The sequence below is a fragment of the Sturnus vulgaris genome, chromosome 10 (assembly GCF_052056855.1).
Source record: "Sturnus vulgaris isolate bStuVul1 chromosome 10, bStuVul1.hap1, whole genome shotgun sequence".
NCBI lineage: Eukaryota > Metazoa > Chordata > Aves > Passeriformes > Sturnidae > Sturnus > Sturnus vulgaris.
The window spans coordinates 10564713-10583447 of NC_142252.1; the positions used below are offsets into that span (position 1 = coordinate 10564713).

The following is an 18735-nucleotide window of genomic DNA, read 5'->3' on the forward strand; positions in this document are numbered from 1 at the left end:
ACTCTGTGTTGTCTAAACACATTTTGTGGAGTAGAATAATCAGCAGTGAGTAAGCCAAATGATGATTTCAAGCCTCTGCTTTCTCTTACAAGTAGCTATGTGACAGTAATGCGCCCTGGGGAGCTCTTGTGCAGAGCTTGCGTGACACAGCCACACCTGCAATGAAAGAGCCCCCACAGCAAGTGGGCTGGGGACCTTCACACACACAAATGTCAGCTACAGCTCCAAAGGAGGCAGGAGCAACGTGCTCAGAACAAAAAACTTACTGAATAAAGGTGCATGTTCCATTGAAACAATTGTTATAAGGCATGGCTGAATATTGGGTCAGACATATGGCTTTTTCTTCCTTACTAGGGAAAACAGACTTTTAAAGGACTGAAAGAGGAAAAAAATGTCTTACCAGGAGCAATATGTAAATATTAAAATGTTTAATAGGTTGGGTATCCTGAGACTGTGTTTCAATCAGCTTCATAGCAGTTTCTGCAATAGAACAGGTTGTGGCTACTTTGTATTTCTTCAACCTGATTTCTCTCTTTTGTATTTATGCTACACGTACTCCACGGCCTATAGCAGATGCGGTGGCATTGTCATTTGTAGGGGCTGATTAATACATCACTTACAATTGACTAGATTTAGGACCCAAGTATTAAAAGCAGTGATTTCAGTATTTGGATATAATAGTTTCATATTTGAAGAGTGTAAGGAGCTTACAATTTTTTAACATGCCAAGTACTAAATTTGAATTTTATAAATTGATTAAAAACTATGAATACACGGCTCTTGTATAATTCTGTTTCTTTATAAACCAGTACTTTAATACTTAAATATTTGCCGATTTAGATTAAAGGTTTTTTATTCTACAACTATATACCAATATGCTGGAAACATTATCTTTAGGTATAAGAATCACTTCCATATATATTCTTTCCTTTTTGTGATTATTCCATTTTAGGATAGTGACAAATACAAATTTCATTATGTGGCTAAAATACTATACTAACGTAATAAATTAACAGAAAGTGTATTTTTGGCTAATGTAAGTTTATTCCCAAGATACGGCCCTGTAAGGACCTCTATAGAAAAATCTATTGCAGATATCACAAGTGAACAACATATTTTTTATTACTGTAATATGCAAATAAAGTTCCTTTTGACAAAAGACAAAGTGAAGATCTATGTATGAAGGATACATATATTAAAACAAAAAAAGGCAAATTAGGGAAATCATCACTACAATATATATTTCACCAATAAAAGATAGCTCAGTTCAAATGAGCCATCAGCAGCATTCCCACCAAGAAGACATTTAACCTGTAACAAAGAACTGATGTGAAAATTTACGTGCAAATTTTCTCCAATAGCAAAAGCTGATTTTAAGAAGTTACTGACTGTGTGTTCACACCGTGTGTTGCAGTTCAGTGCCACCTCAGTTGTGTTATGTGAATTTTAAAGGCCATACATAACTATCCTATATGATTGCACTGATGTAAATACTAAAGTAATTCAGGGTTTCTTAAGGTTTTATTTTTTAACTTTGCTAATTTCAGTGATCTTTAAAGTATGTCCCTGCCAATAGTTGTAGAAGTGCAACACTAAGAAACTGGTGAATTGCAATATAGAACAATACACATTCAGAACTTTTTGTTAACCAACCTTGCAGCTATAATGAAGATAAGGATATTGATTTTTATATTGTTGCATACTGAACTGTTTCCCAATAATTCTTCAATATAATTGAATAGTTTCAGTTCCTTTTTAAGGAATTCCAGGAACACATAGCAATATTAAACTAAGAACCTGATTTGTCATGCAAAGAACTTTCATAAAGCTAAGAGGATGAAAACTTACAGTGGTTCTTATTGATGGGAAAATTAACTTCAGACTCACCTCTCATAGCAGAAAAAAATATGCCCTGTATCACCACATATCACCTTCTGCACTGGTTACCAGATCCTTGACGTTAAGAAAATTTATTTGAATATTTTAAACACTCTTTAGCTATTCCATGCTCCACAGTATCTAATTTTCTAGTGAATAAACTTCTCAGATATGATGAATCTTAGTCAGTTCATGGTGTACATTACAAGCAGCAACATGACTGCTCATATGTAACAGAGCTTGTGAACAATTAAATTAAATTAAATTATAACAAAATTTAGTGTGCTGTAGTAGAGCTCATTCCCATGGAAGGAGTCAGTAGCAATGTTATTAAATTCTACAATAACTCTAATTAGGTAAAGGGGCCAGAGAACTCAAACTGTTTCTGGAAACATTTTCCAGTCACAATGATATTTTCCATATGTTTCCTCTTTCTGAACTCATGGGCTTTTTAGTTCAGGTGCATTAAGTGTCACAGCATTTAAAATGCAGCCTATGTATTGAGGATGGCTACTTTAGATGCAGTAGATACTTAAAAAAAAAAATTAAAAATCATTGAAGTAGAATCACAGAATATACTGGGTTGGGAGGGACCTATTGAGTCCAACTGAATCACTTCAGAAATAGATGAGAACTTTTCTTCAGATTTGCATCACAGAAATAGTAATTTTCGTATGCTGAATTAATGGAATTATTATAATAGCATTACAACAGTACTTGACTAGCCAGGCAAGAAATACAATCATTTTCTTATACTCAGTACCTAATCTTTCATCAGACTGGATACATAGTAGAAAAGAGTTTCATAAATCATTCATGTCCTGACCAAATTCTCTCATAGGACTAGTGTAAATCAGAGTAACTGCACTGCAGTCAACGGATTTTCACCAATGCTTAATGGTGAAAAGTTAAAAGAGAAGCAAGGGTAAGGGTTCCTAGCATTGTTCTAATATTAAAATACTAGTAGTGTGTTTTTAATCATTGTATTTGGTAGTTCTAAAGTAAAATATCTTAACTAATTTTAAAAGCATATTTCCAATAATTTATAAGCATTGTGGAGCACATTTGCTTTTCACTTAAGTGCAGCTAAATGTGGTAGGTTCTATAAGAAAAACATCATACTGTCACACAAGAGAAACATGAAAACAAGAAAGTTCTGTAAAAAAAACTTCTGGAATTTGTTCTATACTTGTGCTTCTTCTGTAGATTTTTCTCTTGGCTGTTTCTTTTCAATACAAGGTTGTATAAGTAAAAATATTATTCCCACCATGTATAGCAATCCAGCTATGTAAAAAGAAAAATCGTATTTTTGTGTGATGTCATAGATCCAACCTGGAAAATAAGGACAAAACATGTTTGTTACAAAGCTTGACAGAAAGGTACATTTCATGAGAAAATACAAAAAAATACTACACATTTCTTTCATGACATTTCTGTCAAATCCACAGATGCTCTGTGGAAAAATATTTTTCAAATAAGTTACCACAGGTCTGTTTTTAAAACTGATATTTTGGAATCCCAAACCAATTAGTTCCTCCTCCCTGACACTGCCTCTGTAAAATGCCCAATACTGGTTAGTTCAAATGCTGTGCCTTGTGCAAGCAAACACATTCCCCACAGCTGTTTCCAAGCCTAACATACCAGTAGAAGACTGATCAAGAGATACAATCTCAATACTGCAATGACTCTCGTTCCAGCCCCAATTCCTTTGCAAAAATACATTAAGGTTACTTCTTCATTAAAGTTATTTCTTCATTACTTCAGGAGGGTTTGAGAACCCAAATGAACAAAACTCCCTCACGCCACACTGGCTGCATTGCAATGTACCCACAAGATCAGAAGCTCCCTTTACATCAGCTACTTGCATCCAATTTGCTTCGTAACCAAAGCCCAACTACAGAGCCAGGTTTAGCACGGACTGGGAGGTGCTGAGGGAACTCTGAGGTGGCAGAGTAAAACACTGCTGCTGTCAAGGGGCACTGAGCAAGCTTTCTTCTCACTCGTGTCGCTCACCCAGTGGTGGGCAGAGAAGGGGCTCTCACTTCCCTGGGCTGCTCGTGCTGCTGCTGCCTTCCCTTCAGCCTAGAGCTGCCCCTGGCTGACCATGGCCACCACTCCCTAGATTTCTCACAGCACCTCTGCAAAAGAGAGCTGGAGTCTGATATAGTACTGACAATCAGTACCTGTATCTCTTCTGTACTCCCCCACCTCTTTCTATGAGGAAATTTATAATGAATGTCTATTTAAACCTATGTAACTCTAGGGACAGCATACATACACTTCTCCCTTCTGCTGAGGATGGCAGTAAAGAGGCTATGAGCAGTGCAGTCCCCAAAGTAGGTATTTCTGGCTGAAGGAGGGCAAAGCAAAGTTAGTTAAATCAACACATCAGTTGGCAGTTTGGAGTGGGGATGCCCAAACACAAAGCACAGTCTTTGGGGTAATGCTGTGGTACAAACAGCTGCCTACCCTGAGAAGTAATCACCATTTCTTCATGTGGGTAAAGGAATGAGTATGTAGAGTGCATATGGCATACAAAACGTGAAAAAATAGGTTACATCTTTCCCATTTTAAAACGCGTATGATAACTATTTTAAGGAAACGTGCCACTGTAAGGAAAGGTTGTAATAGATTTGGGGTTATGTCCCAGAACTGTAATTTGCAATGTGAGGGCAGTGAGCTGGAACCCAGCAGATGTGACCTGTAAACCTGTACAATGTAAAGCTCAATGTTATGTCCATTCTGGAGTAGCTGTGATTTTGTTAACTATACATGGTCATAGCATAAGAAAGTTTAATAATATAAAGAGTCACACGGTCATTACACAAACATCTGTTCATTAGCAATCTGAACTTTTTACCTGCGAAGGGTGGTCCAAACAAAGCAGATATTCCATTGGCACAAATGATGATGCCATAGGCATTTGCAAGGTGTTTAGTTCCAACTAAATCTTCAGTCACAACAGGCATTAGAGAAAAATAGCCACTAGAAAATCCTATTAGAGCACAAACCACAGCCAGGCCAACGTATGTCTGCATTAGTGGCAAAGTAAGAATGCAGATGACTAGGGTAAAGTTAGCCATGAGGAAGACATTCCATGTGCTGATGCACGGGAGATCAGAGATGATTCCAAGGATCACTTTACCGAAAATATGAACAATGGCTATAATGGATGTCAAAGGAAATACATTGTCCTGCCTAGATAAGTTGTACTGCTTGACTATTTCTGGAAGGTGAATAAAGGGAATGACAAAACTGCTATAGGCAAACAAAGCCCAAATGATAAAGGCCACGAATACTCTATTAGTAAACAGTGATGCAGCTCCAAAGTAGCTGGAGTACCAGAGTGCAAAGCCCTTCCTGACTGTAACTGTCAGCTGGCTCACTGTCTTAAAGAGGCGCAGTCCATACATGCTCCTTCCACTTCCAGATTTACCTCCAATTTCTATGTGCTGCACACTGCCAAGCACTTCTTCATTTGCTGCCTCTTCTTTTTTCTCTGGTTCTTCACCAAGGACTCCATTGGATTTTATAGTCTCTGTAGAATGGGACAGAGCTTTTGTCCGGTTTTCTTCACTATCACTTCTCACCACATATTTTTCACGGAGGTCTTTGGGAGAGAGTGGTCTCATAAGTGCCCCGCAGACACAAAGGTTCAGGGAGATGGCCCCCTGGATGAACATGGCATTCCTCCACCCAAATTCAGCACAGAGGTACTTCAGTAAGGCAGTCATTAGGAAAGTTCCAAACCCTGTTCCTGTGGTACTGAGCCCTTGTGCAAGTGCTCTTCTCTTCTGAAAATACTGCCCTACCATGACCACTGCAGGCAGATAAACCATGCCACTTCCAATTCCTATTAAAAAAATAAAAAATTAAATAAATCTGAACTTTTTGCCAACAATGTAAAAAGCAGTGAAAAAAAAAAAATCAGTTCTACTCCTAACTTTTGTGTAAGCATAGAAGTAAAACCAATAATAAATATTCAATTCTGATGTTAGCTTTCATTTCTGTCTTGTACTGTTTTCCAAAACCTGCAATACACATTCCAGCGAGAATGCAATACTGATATTTATTGCTGGAAAAACTAAACACATGGAGTATAAAACCTTTATCTCAGGTCAGCAGGACAACACTGGAAAGTTACAAATGTCCCACAACCAATCAGTGACAGTTACTATGGGGACAAACACAGATACAGCCTATTTTGAAATATCTGCAATTACAATACCCACATCTGATGGTATCAGTGACCAGAACTGCTTAGTGAGCACATCTTGTTGCTTTCACCTAAGTTCCCCAGCAATGAAGATTCACACAGGGTTCCTGTCCTCATTCCATAACTGCTGAGCCATCGTGACCATGACATGTATTTGAGGAGTCAGCACATGGGGTTCGTGCACTGGTGGGACCTCAGGTGGCTTCCAGGTTGGTTCTTTTTGGGCAGCCCAGGGAGGGCCACACAGTAGCTGCTCAGTTTTATAAAGCAGATCTCTAATTCTGTTGAAAATCCCTCACCTGTAGTTAAAAACCAGGGTGGGTATTCATGGCATATACTTTGAGCAGAAAGCAATGAATTGTGCAAACACATTAGAAGTAACAGTTCACCATTTTTTTCTCCGAGTAAATTCTTCATAGAGGAATTTGGATTGGAACAGATGTATGCAGAAGATGCTTCCCAACTCACTATGATTGTAATTCAGAAGTGTTCTGTGACTTAGAAGTTTTCCTAAATAGGTGCTAATGTAGTTGCATGCAGCTACAGCATGATCAGAGAAAGCTATGATTCCAGAAAAGCCTGGAAAGAGCCCTTCAACATCACAGCAGTGACCCTGGCCAGAGCTGACCCATTTTGCTTGTTAGAAGTATTTATTTCTCTCCTAGGCAAAACACAGTTGGGCTTTTATTTTGCACCAGTGTGCAAAGTGGATAACTTTCACCTTTTTGTTTCATATCAATTAGCAGTATCTCTTTTCAGAAATGAACAGCAAATAAAATGGAGTAGTGCTTTAAGTACTTAATACTGGGTTCCTCTACATAACTTACTTCAAGTAACTGAATTTTTTCACAAGAAACATTGCTAGAAACTAAGCATTCAGGCACTAAGAATCTGTTGATTTTGAAGGAAGATACCTAAACATACATGTCTTTTTGTACTTTGATTGGGCTCTTATACATGTCAAAAGGTTTTCTAGACATCTAATTTCATTAAAATGACAAAACATTACTTTAGTCATTTTGATTTTAAAAATTGTAGTACTATTAGTTGCTCTAAGTGGTTGTTGATACAATATGAGTAACTGTTACTAGAGACTATGTATGAAATTCAGCCCCATGCATTATCCTAAGTGAGGCTGGGGTACAGTTAATTTGCTTCCTAGCAGCACACCCGGTGCTGTGTTTTGGATTTGTCACCCAACCACTGCTGCTAACACAGGCATGGTTCAGCTGTTGTTGGACAGTGCTTACACAGCATCAAGCCCTTTCCTGTTTCTCACCCGCCGTGAGTGGGGGAGCACCAGAAGCTGGGAGGGGATGCAGTGGGACAGGGAACCCTAGCTGAACTGAAGGGACATCCCATACCATGAGATGTTGTACTCAGCAATAAAACTGGGGGAAGGGAGGAGGAAGGGAGGGCGCTTGGAGTTGTGGCAAGGTCTTCCCAGGTAATAGTTCCACCTGACCAAGCCCTGCTTTGCTGGAATCAGCTGAATGCCTGCCTGCCCATGGGAAGGAGTGAACTAATTCCTTATCTTTGTTTTGCTTGTGCATTCAGCTTTTGCTTTATCTACTAAACTCTCTTTATCTCGTTTTCACTTTTCTGATTCTCTCCCCATTCTACTTTGGGAGAGTGAGTGAGCAGATGTGTGCAGCTTAGCTGCCTACAAGCTGCAGCCCACTTCACCCTTTAAAATGGGTTTTGAAGCAGTGCAGAATTATCATAATCCAGTATTTTATTAATGTGGAGTAACTTCTGAAGAAAATATTTGTTATTCTTTTCTGTGACAAAGAGAGGAGTTAGCTAGATATGAAATTAATCTTTAAATTTTACTTGTCAGAGTTTGGGTTACAATAATTCTCCTAATTAAAAATGTCCTCTAATATATTCACTTCGGTGAAACTGATAAAAGTACAACCTTCACATGGCAAATTTAAAAAGCAACAGAAGTCACTGGGCCCAATCCACTGAGTAAATAAGTTTCCTAAAAAGACAACAGGCTGTAAAAAGTGTGAAAGCAGGACTGGAATAACTTTACAGTCTACGTTTCCTATTTACTCACTCAGATAAGCTTCAAAGAAATCAAAAATAATTGAAAGAACCTTCAAACATTAGTGCAGCTCTCACCAGCTGTCACTCCAAAGGTGAGGAAGAGGTAGTGCACATTTGAGGCATAGGCACTCAGTATCCAACCCAGGGCATTCAGTACCCCTCCAATTATGGCTGTCATGCGGCACCCACACATGCTGATGAATAAACCAATAAAAGGACCTGTTAAAAAACATGAAAGAAATCATAAATTATTTATTCCATTCTTTATGCTCTAATAATTTTTCACCTTAAGTTTCTTAATGTTTTTAAAAAAATGTTATTTTTCATATTCATTCTTAAAATCATGGAAAGAGAAATACAACCAATTGATGATGTACTTAGCAAATACCTGCAAGACCTACAGTCAAAGTTGCCCCATGAAGAAGGGACAGTTTAAACAGGAATAAGCTGAAACTCTTGTTCCCTATGCTGATGCTTTATGAGTGCAAGACTTTTTTCACAAGTAACCAGCAGTTAAGCATTTTATCTTGTTTTCAGTAAAATATTTTAGGCAGATCTAGACACAACTTGTTCAGTCTTAAGTTAGGGAGTCACGGGTGTGTATGTACATATATTCTCCATATATTATTTTGGGTTGATCCACTACATCTAAAAAAATACATTTTCATTCAGCTACAAACTGAAATAAAAACTGTGAGAATTCAACATTTTCTTCTCACAGATAGAGTATGGGGAGGACTCGAAGCTTCACAGATCATTTTTTAATTCTAGCCAGACCTGAAAGTCACAGGCTTCCTTTCTCTATCTAGATTGTGAAATTTGTCCTGGTGACTTTAAAAAGTCAACTCGGGACAACCATAAGAAAATACTTTAGGGATGAATGGCAAACATATTCTTAAAATCTATATAGTTTTAAAATATGTGATGTTGGCACATACCTACAATAAGCGTGATGCCCATGCTGAGGGAGCTAATCCACGCTGTTAAGCCACGACTTTGATTAAACTCTTCAAGCCATTCCATGTTGAGTATTCCAAGGGCCATTTGAGAACCCATTATGAGTATGTGCACAAGGAAAGAGGAAAGTACAATCATCCAAGCCCATCCTCCATCAATGTTTGGATTAGGTTTAGTTGGCTTACTTCCAACTTTTGAGTCCTCTCCAAAATCATATCCAATATCCTCTCGACTAGCATACATTTTCTCCACAGTATTCTGAAGCAAATGCAGTAAATACCTAAGAATACATACAAAATAATCAGATTTTGTAGTTTGGTTATAGTGAATGCCATAAATCACTATCATATTGCACCACCATGGTTAGCGCAGTTATAGTGAATACTGTGACTTCAATGTTCAAATCTAAAATGCTTAGAAAATTGTCCAATTGATTTATTTCTTTGTGCAACTTGTTATCATGGCTGTCTTACAGGCGGACAGTAGGCTGCATTATTTCCATTCCTTTATATTTTACTTACTTTTAGATGGCTGAGAGCCCTCACTCCTCATGGGTTGACTGTAGTCACAAAAATGACTGGTCTCTCTCTGTATATTACTTCTCTGTGTCACCTTCTGCTGTCCCAGGAAGATGATGTGCCTCTCTGTTCAAGTTCATAAAGCTTGGAGTAAAGAAGTGAAATCCTGAAGCAGCAGGTAGATGAAGTTACCACATCTTCTCAGAAGAAACCAGTTTGGGGATGTATTTCTTCCTTAGCAGTGGAAGAACAAGAATTAAGACAGCAAAAGATAAGGAATTAAGATTCTTGATTTTCAAAATGTTTTGCTTACATGAATCACAACGAGGTGATTGTTACTACATCTCCAGAAAGATTTTTATTAGAGTCAATGTGGCAACAGTTTTCTATTATGCTTTCAGTTTCCATAGTATTAATCCTTATAATCCTACTAAAAAAAAGAATTCTTCCAAATCAATGTCAATGCCTATCAGAATCAAACTGAGTGGCGGAATTACATGCATTGGTGTACATAGGATCAGGTCACACTAACTTAATTTGATTACTCTGATTTATTCTATTGTTACTCTAAGTCAAGATTGCAACACAAAATGAAAATAATTTTAAAACCACTTTTAACTGATTAACAGTCAAGGTGCAGAATCCAGTCTTCCCTTCATCAGATTTCTGCTGCAACAGATTCAAATCTTACCCAACTGTGGAGCACCACATAGGTTTCCATGGAGACTAGAAATGCAATGATACAGATTACCAGAGATGGTAGTTTTTTTGTCTTTTCTTCTCCAGAGAAATAAAAATAAACATCAGCTTCACAACAGTGGAAAGGGAAAAAAGTTATAAAAAAATGTTTTAAAACGCCTCTTATGTCTCCTGTGAGCCCTCAGAATGAGTGCCTCTGGGCTGGCTCCTCACTGCTGCCAACACGTAGTGAGCAGACAAACCCAGATTCTGTACCAACTGAAAATTTGTATTTAAATCGGTGAGTACATTTTGCTTCTCAAGTTACTACCTTTCCAAACAGTTTTACTTTTTTTCTTATTGCTAGATAAACATACAGAGAAAGCCCTGGGGCATTCCAGGGTAATCCATAGCTGGAGCCAGAGCTGGCCGGTCCCAGATGCCAGTGAACACCTGTTGATACGTGCAGCCTGTCCAGCCTGGCTGCTGCTGAAGTTCCCTTTGTAGCCAAGTGCCACCTGGCCCTTCCTTGCAGTGCAGGTAATCACGTGTAACTAAGGGCAGCTTGAGAGTGTAGGTTCTTCCAAGTGCACGCTGATTTGCCTCACATGTGAGCTGCAGCTAAAATACGTTGCACTCCTGGTAGCAAATTTTTCATAGATGGATGTTCTTTAGTACTAAATTGTCATTAGCCCTAACTTGGCCATGGGAGTTATTGGTGATACAGTGAGGAAGAACAAGAACTGTGCATATTTAACACTTGCTGCACAGGCAGATAAGCTGGGATCAATTGATGGGTTGCCAGTGGAAGTGGATACTGAAATGCTTTCCAGGCTTTTCCTTTCCAAACTGGGAAACAGAGAATGGGGATAGTGCTTAGAGGTCCTTCTAGAGGTCCTGCAGGGTGTTTGAGGTAGGACAGGCAGCAGGGGAACAAGTCAGAGCCATGCAGTGGTGCAGACTGTTTTTTTAAAAGAACAGCCTGGTCACAATTATTAAATTGTATTATTAATTAAATTGAAGAGGACAGCCTTAGTCATAATTATACCCCACCCTTCCTCTGTAAAAGTTAGGTCTTAAAGATGACATCTCAACCCTTTCCTAACAATGTACTTTGAGCCAGATCCTCTATTGCTGTAGGTTACAGGACTACTTACAGAGGATTCAGCCCACTCACAAGGCAGAGAGAGACTAGGTGCAAAAAGGTGATAAACACAGTGAATAATCATGCTAATGGGAAATAACAAGAAGAAGCAGAATGAAGGAAAATTGCAAGCTGTTGCACATGCTCTGTATAAGATTAATGAAAATGTATGAGGGATATTACAGTGCATCTTAGATAATGGAATACAAAATTATGTAACTGAAGATTCAGAGTCAAGATTAAATGTAAAACCTCACCTTCCTCTCTTATACTTTTGACTGCTTTTGTGCATAATGCACCTGAGTCCTGATACTGGATACAAAAAAGTTCTTCTTTGGACAGGAAATATCTTGGACAGGGCACATCTTTTACATATTCTAAATTATTTGAAGAAAAATAATTGATATATAGTGCAAAGTTATGACACTTCTCTTTGCAGTCCTGCTGACAGAACTGGCTTAGATTGAGTGGATACAAGTTAAAGTCATGCTTGTATCAACCCTTATAAATCTTCAGAAAATGCATATATTTTTCATTGGAACTGATTTCGTATTTATTATTACTTTCATACTAGTAACTTTTCACTAAGGTCACAAGTTCAGAGTGAATACACTCAAAAGCAGGGGACATCAAATCCGATAACTGCACAAACTCTCAGTCTCTGAATAAAGCAAGGATTGGATGCCTGGATCCCCTCCTCAGGGCTGACTGTCCCATGGCGTGTTGCACCCAGCAGAAAGGCACTTACTTGCCACACAGCGCTGCCAAGAACAGAGTCATGAAAGCAGAGGAGCCAAATGAACTCTTTGCAATTGTGAAATCCTAGAGAAGCTGTAATGAAAATGACAGCAGCTGATTTGTGAAGCCAGCCAGTTTGCCCAACAAGCAAGGCAGGGAAGACCCACTCACAGTTAAAGTGTTTGAACACAGCCCCTCAGAAGGAATTTAATTTAAAGGAAGGAGAATCTGGGTTCTTATTTAGTCACTTGGAAAAGAACAAGATGATTTTTTTCCCAGAAAAGCTTTTTAGACTATATGCACACAAAGTATTCAGATCTCTTAGAAAAATGGTCCAAGCATTAGTGCCTGCAAAAATGCTGAGTATTTTTTAAAACCTGACTCATGAGCTATTTTAGGGACAAATGCAGGTGCTGTAACAAGACCTAGGTCAGCAGCAAAACACCCAAGTTCCATTTACTATCAGTGGAGCTATGGCTCTCTATCTTGTGGTTCAACTAGATCACTGAAAAACATCTGCTCTTGCTATAAAAAGTCTGTATGATGAATAATTTACATATATTTGGTCAACTTCTTCCAGCGTTTGACTGCCTCCATGTTAAAAATTATAGAATAAAATTGTACTTTAAGGGCAGTTCCAACAGATAACTCATAAATGCATTGTAACTAGTAATGAGTTTTATTTTGTGATATTCCCAGTAAACATAACACATGTAATTATTTGGTTGCTGAAGGCATACAGAGGAAACATTGCTAAAAACATGGTTTATTTTGGTTGTCATTAGTTTCAGCAGTCTGACTTCACCTTGCTATCATGCCGAACACTTCAGCTGTCAGCAATTTCAGGGAGATGTGGACACCTCTGCTAGTCAGAGCCCCAGTGCATAAAAATGCGTGCCCAGAAGGGAACACAAAATCAGGGAAATTAAACGTTTAAAAGGCTAAACTAATTACCAGGGTCACAAGTTTGCATACAGTCGGCAGCAGTCTCGTTTCCAGACCGGGTTGCTGCCCTGCTGCCCCTCTCTGAGGGATGTTTCCCAAATCCTGCTCAGGCGGGCTCCCCGGAGACCGCCCGGTGCTGCCGTGCCCCGGTGTGACCCATGCGTGCTGCCCCGTCCCCAGGGACAGCAGAATTGGTTCACACAGTGGACAGTTTTCTCCCCGTGCTACCAAGGGAAGGGGCAGCGTACATCAGGCGGGCGCCTCTATTTTATACAGCCTTACAGCCTGTTTCGGGAGCAGCCCGAAGGCAGAGGATGTACTTTTTTTCTCCCAAGAGAACAGCTTTGGGAGCTTCACACTCGCCTTCCCAGCGCTCCAGTTCGGTTCACCTATGCCGGGGTGGGCACGGCGGCCACCGCCCGGGCCGCGGGGCTGCCACAGGCACAGCTCCGCAGTGGCTGCGGCCAGCCCGGGGCTGGGGCCGGGGCCGGTGCGGGGGCTCGGCCTCCGGGGGCTGCGGCGGGGCCGGGCGGCGGGGGCGGCGTTCGGGAGGCGGCGCGGGCGCGGCACCGCCCGCCGTGCACAAAGGATGACCGCGAGTTACCCCGCTGCGGCAGCCGCGCTCCCGGCCCGCCGCGCCTCCCAGGGGCCGCCGCCCCCGGCCCCGGGAGCCCCGTGCTGGGACAGCCCGGGACAGCTCAACCCAAACCAACCCAACCCCACCCAACCCAACCCAGCCGAGCGCGCCTCTGCCGCAGGCGGTGCGGCCGCTCCGCGTTCCCCTGCCACGCCGGAGCCGCTGCCGGAGCCGGTGCCGTGTAGTGGCTCCCGGCTTCTCCCGAGGTACTCACCGCGTCGAGCTCCGCCAGCGCCGCTGTCCCTGCGCGCCTCGGTGCCGAGCCCCGCTGTCAGCCCAGCCCGCGGCGCTGCGCTGGTCCCGGGATCCCGGGCGCTGCTGCGGGCTCCGGTGTCCACCTGCGCCCGGCTCCGCTCAGCGCCCGCACCGGCTCAACCTCGCCCCTGCTCGCCGCCCTGGGGCTTATTTTCCACAGGAGTGCGGCACCGGTCTGGGGCCGCCTGCCCCCCAGGCAGCTCGTCCTCTGCACCGCCTTGTCTCCATTCTCTGCAATTTCAAATCTCCACGCTCTTTCATTCCTGCGATACCGGCTAATTCTGGTTTGGAGGAGCAGATTTGCAATCCTCTCACATGCACACTCTTGTGGCTGAATGAAGTTTATTGCTGCACAGGTTATGGCCGGAAATTTACATCCCAGAGAGCTGGAGGATATGATCCAATAAAATCAGCCAGTATCGATATTTTAACGGCCGTTGAATATGTTTATTTCAGAGCGGCTGGTTGGATTTATGTATCCAAACTACCCTGACAATGCAGCTTGGGAAGTCTCACTGTATGGTACCTTATTTGCACAATAAATAAGTTTCCTTCATATTCCACCCTTGGAGAAGAGCTGCAAAAAAACCATTATTTTTTCAGACCAGTATCCACTCTTCAGTTGGATCTTTCTAAGTAACCTGACTAATGAGGTTTACATTCTGCAATTCGTTGCTCTATTTCCAGTGAATATACCCAGGCTAAGGTGTCTGTATGCCACCACACATCACTTTCATTCTTAGAGATTCCTAGTGCACTAAGTAGTATAAATGAAGGCCGTTCAAGAAGATACAAGAACTATCGTTAGAGAAGACAAAATGAGGAGAGGAATGTTTTAATGGTGTTACACATACTGCCTATGTGCAAAATGTGGTACAAAATCTCTTAGAGAAGAAATGGTCTGAAGAGGGTTAAAAATATGAGTTTGGGGATTTCAAAATATTATTTTTTTTTACATTTTTACTTGGACCCTTTCCCCCATCTGCTGACAAATGCAAGTCTGATCTGACTTTTTCAATAAAAAAATGTGCTATTCCATTACGGATTTAATTTATCAAATATATCAATATGAAACATTACTGTCTGGGTTGGATTCAAGTGTGCAGCAGACTATGACCTATTGCTAGGGCTTCAGTCTTTACATAAAATTTACACTACTTTGCGTTGCAATCTTCAAAAAGAAATCCTTTTGTAGAATAAATAGATTAGTGTCAGACACTTGTGATTGGGTTTATTTATGTCTCCATAAACAAAACTAGATTTCCATTTAAAAGACTGTGCTAGTGCATTGCAAATGTGTGTCATTCTACAGTACACATGTTCCCTGGTTATTTCATCTTTTACAATAATACCTCGCCCAGCAGTGTATGGCCACTGGTATCCCAGAATTTAATTTATAGCTTGGCATTAGCTTTTTGACTGGAGTCTGGTTTCTTAAAAGACTTAATGCTAGGGGCTTGGCACTTGAAATTTGCTGTTTATCGATTAGTGTTATTACTCAAGTTTGAGACACATACACTTGGATTTATGAATTATCTAACATGCCAACATCCTTTATAAGTCTGCCACAGAAGCAGATTTGACTGGCTGTTAACCCAGTGCCTCCAGTACTTGATATGCTGCCTGTGTGCCTAAATCCTTGTGCCAACAGAGATTTGATCCAATGGAGAATTCACTCAGCTGTGCCATGCTGCTTCAGCAGCTTTGGTTCATATACCTACCACAGTGGTTGTGGGCTATAGTCTTGGATTTATGTTATCCCTTGGGAAGATGTGTATGTGTGGATCTCCTTGAATTGTAACCATTACACTGTGCAGGTCTAACAGCAGGAATATGTTCAGTAAGAAAAAAAGTCCATTTTGTAAGAATGGAAAGGACAATCCTATGGTATCAGAAAAAGTGTGCAGTTTTTAGCTAAGAAGAATAAGGTGTCTGATCCAGTAAAATAAGAGGTAAACAAAGTCTGACAGACTCTGGTGCCTTAGAAATCTTAACTGTGTAAAATGCTTGAATGGCAAGCAGAGTAACCCCAACTGAAAAGGAAGGATGTTTTACAAGTCTCTTAAAGGTCATTAGATGTCATAATATAACTTGGAGGGAAAGAGGAATGGAGGGAGAGAGAGAAGAAGGCAGAAGTAGGAAGAATTGATAACTCAAATTTCCTTCACTGTCTGAGAGTCACTGGCAGCATAGTCCTAGAAGTGGTGGTTGGAAGGGATCTCTGGGGTCCCCTCTGTCCAAATTTCCACTTGAAGCAGGACTGTGACCTGTGGAATTGCCGGTCAGTCATGGCCTTGCTTAAGCTGCCCTTGAAAGCCTTCAAGGATAGAGACTGGCCAGCCTTTCTGGGCAGTATGTTCCTGTGCAGCACCAGCCATGCATCCAGTCACAACTCCAAGGGCTCAGCTTGTGACATTTCCTTCTGATTTTGCCATTCACTACTGCTGAGAAGAGTCCAGCTCAATAATCTTTGCCACTCCCCTTTGGGCAGTTTTAGATTGTTGTCAGATATCCCCTTATTTTCTTCTCTGCCAGAAGGCAAAGAAGGCAAACCAAACTCAACTTATTCTAAATATCTTCACATGTTTTATGCTGTAGGCCACTTACCATCTCATCAGCCCTCTGGATGCCCGTCTCCTGTTTCTTGACATCCTTCTTGAACTGGGGAACCCCAAACAGGACACATTATCCCAGGTGTGTGCTCACTATCACTAAATAAGCAGAGATAATAATTTCCATTCGTCTGCTGTCTGTGCTCCCTTCCTAATGTAGCTCAGACTGTGGTTCACTTTATTCACAATGAAAACACCCTGTTGGCTCACATTCAACTTAGTGTCCACTGTGACAGCCACATGCTCTTCAGCTGCTGCTGCTGCTCTGCAGCAGCCTGCACTGGTGTCTGGCACTATTCAACCCCATGTGTTCACTTTGCACTCCTCATCACATTTTGTAAGGTTTCTGTTGCCTCAGTTTTTAAGTTTCCCAAAGGCCTCTCAACAGAACCTGCATTGTTTGATTTGAAAATCACTTCTAAGTTGTATTGTCTAAAAATCTGCTGCAGGTGCATCCTATATAATTATCCAAGTTAAAATCAAGGTAAATGAGCAATTCTAGCACCCGTATTGACCCCGAGTGTTCTGCTTGTACTGGTCACCAACTAAACATCACTCCATTGATTCCTATTCTTCAAGCCCAGGATTCCATCTCACAGTTCATTCATTCAGACCATACTTTTCAGCTTTAACCACTTGCTTAATCCCCATTGCTCAAAAGGGCATCTGTGCTGTAGATCTCACAGACAATTCAGCCCTCTGGAAATGTGTACTGATAAAAATATAAAGTGCTATTTATCTTCCCAGCACTTTTCCTCTACTATTGCTGTCGTGCTGATCACTCTCCTCCCTAAAGCTGTCATTAAGCTGCCACCCTGCTTCCCATGAAGTGGTAGTGCTGAAGTGATTGATGAGGAAGGAAAGGTTTGAAATAGGAGCTTGGTTGTTGCAGCACCAAGATACAGAACAGAAAAAAAAATCCTTCCCCCAGTTTTGTTGAACTGGTGAACTTTTAACCAGTACAAAGTATCACCAAATGACCTGGCCAATTCTTTCTTACACAGTTACTGTTAAAAGGAAAGATAATTTATGGTATTTATAGATTCTTGCCTCCTCTTTCTACCATGAGTCTCTTTGGGTGACTGAAGGGTTCTGTATATTTGCAAGGGCATGTTACATTTGTGCTGGGAAAAAAGGCAAAAAGGAAAACAAAGTATTATAATTTGGCATAGAAACTGCACAGTAGTACAGCTTTCTTACGACACCCTAAAAGCTTGTGCACTCTCTTAATTTTGGTAACTCCAGGCTGCCAAACAGAAATAATGCATATTTTCTTCTTTTCCCACTGCCTGTCTGTGGAGAATCCTTGGTATCTTTGCTGGATTCACCACAAACAACATTATCAAACAATACTCTGAGCAAGTATGAATATTTTCAGCAATTCCCCTGCCTACTCCCATGATAGCTGCAGAGTCTTACTCAAATGGGAAAGAATGAACTAATTTGCTATCTTCAAGTTCACTCAATACTGAGTATAGGCCATGGGAATGGAATTCAAAAGTAGAGGAAAAAGCAACATTTTTATCATTGCTGGCATGGAGATTTCCATTTGGAGAATAACTACTTGTCTTTTCTGTCTTCTCTCTTCTCTCTCCAAGAGCTGATGCATTACAGCAGCTACAGATACAGAACGTCCTGTCCAATTTCCTTAGATCCTTTAGGAGGACAGTGGTGAATCATAGAATGGTTTGTGTGATGCCTTAAGTTTTAGTTTTCATATTTTCCAGGTTCTCTACTAAATTAGTATATAACTCTGAACTTCATGTGAAGCGTTAGCAAGTTCTCTTCACAGTTTAGTTAGACAAAACAATCCTTTTCCAGCCTGAGAACCAAGGACACCCTTGCAGCTTCGGGCCCAAAAAGTGTAAACAATGGTGAATTGAGAAAAGCAATCTGGGAGGATGGGATTTCATAACCTGAAGCTGTAATTGGACAATTAACTCCAATATGTTAATGGACCAAAACTTATAAAAGTGTGAAAACTCATGACCCACTGTCCATCTTGGGGTGTAGCCTCAGCCAGGCTCTTGTACTGCCCAAGGTGTATCCTTTAAAGACCTTTTCAATAAATAACTACTTTATTCCTTTGACTCTGTCTAGTCTCT

At 40.8% G+C, this 18735-nt stretch overlaps 1 protein-coding gene across 6 annotated transcripts; it reads right to left on the minus strand.

Moving 5' to 3' along the window:
- Positions 1 to 1022: 1022 nt before the first annotated feature.
- SLC16A14 (solute carrier family 16 member 14) lies at positions 1023 to 14359 on the minus strand. 6 transcript variants are annotated; one of them, XM_088170766.1, is made up of 6 exons: positions 13978 to 14359; positions 9625 to 9851; positions 9085 to 9383; positions 8222 to 8365; positions 4739 to 5731; positions 1023 to 3210 (listed from the first exon to the last, which is right to left on the minus strand). In XM_088170766.1, exons 3-6 carry the CDS (start codon positions 9344 to 9346, stop codon positions 3062 to 3064), a joined length of 1548 nt encoding a protein of 515 aa, XP_088026892.1. In that variant the 5' UTR covers positions 9347 to 9383; positions 9625 to 9851; positions 13978 to 14359; the 3' UTR covers positions 1023 to 3061. The 6 variants fall into 6 exon arrangements, with proteins under 6 accessions (XP_088026892.1, XP_014733431.1, XP_014733430.1 ...); XM_014877945.2 differs by having other exon boundaries at positions 9625 to 9855; positions 13978 to 14073; XM_014877944.2 differs by lacking the exon at positions 13978 to 14359 and adding an exon at positions 12192 to 13503 and having other exon boundaries at positions 9625 to 9855.
- Positions 14360 to 18735: the final 4376 nt, after the last annotated feature.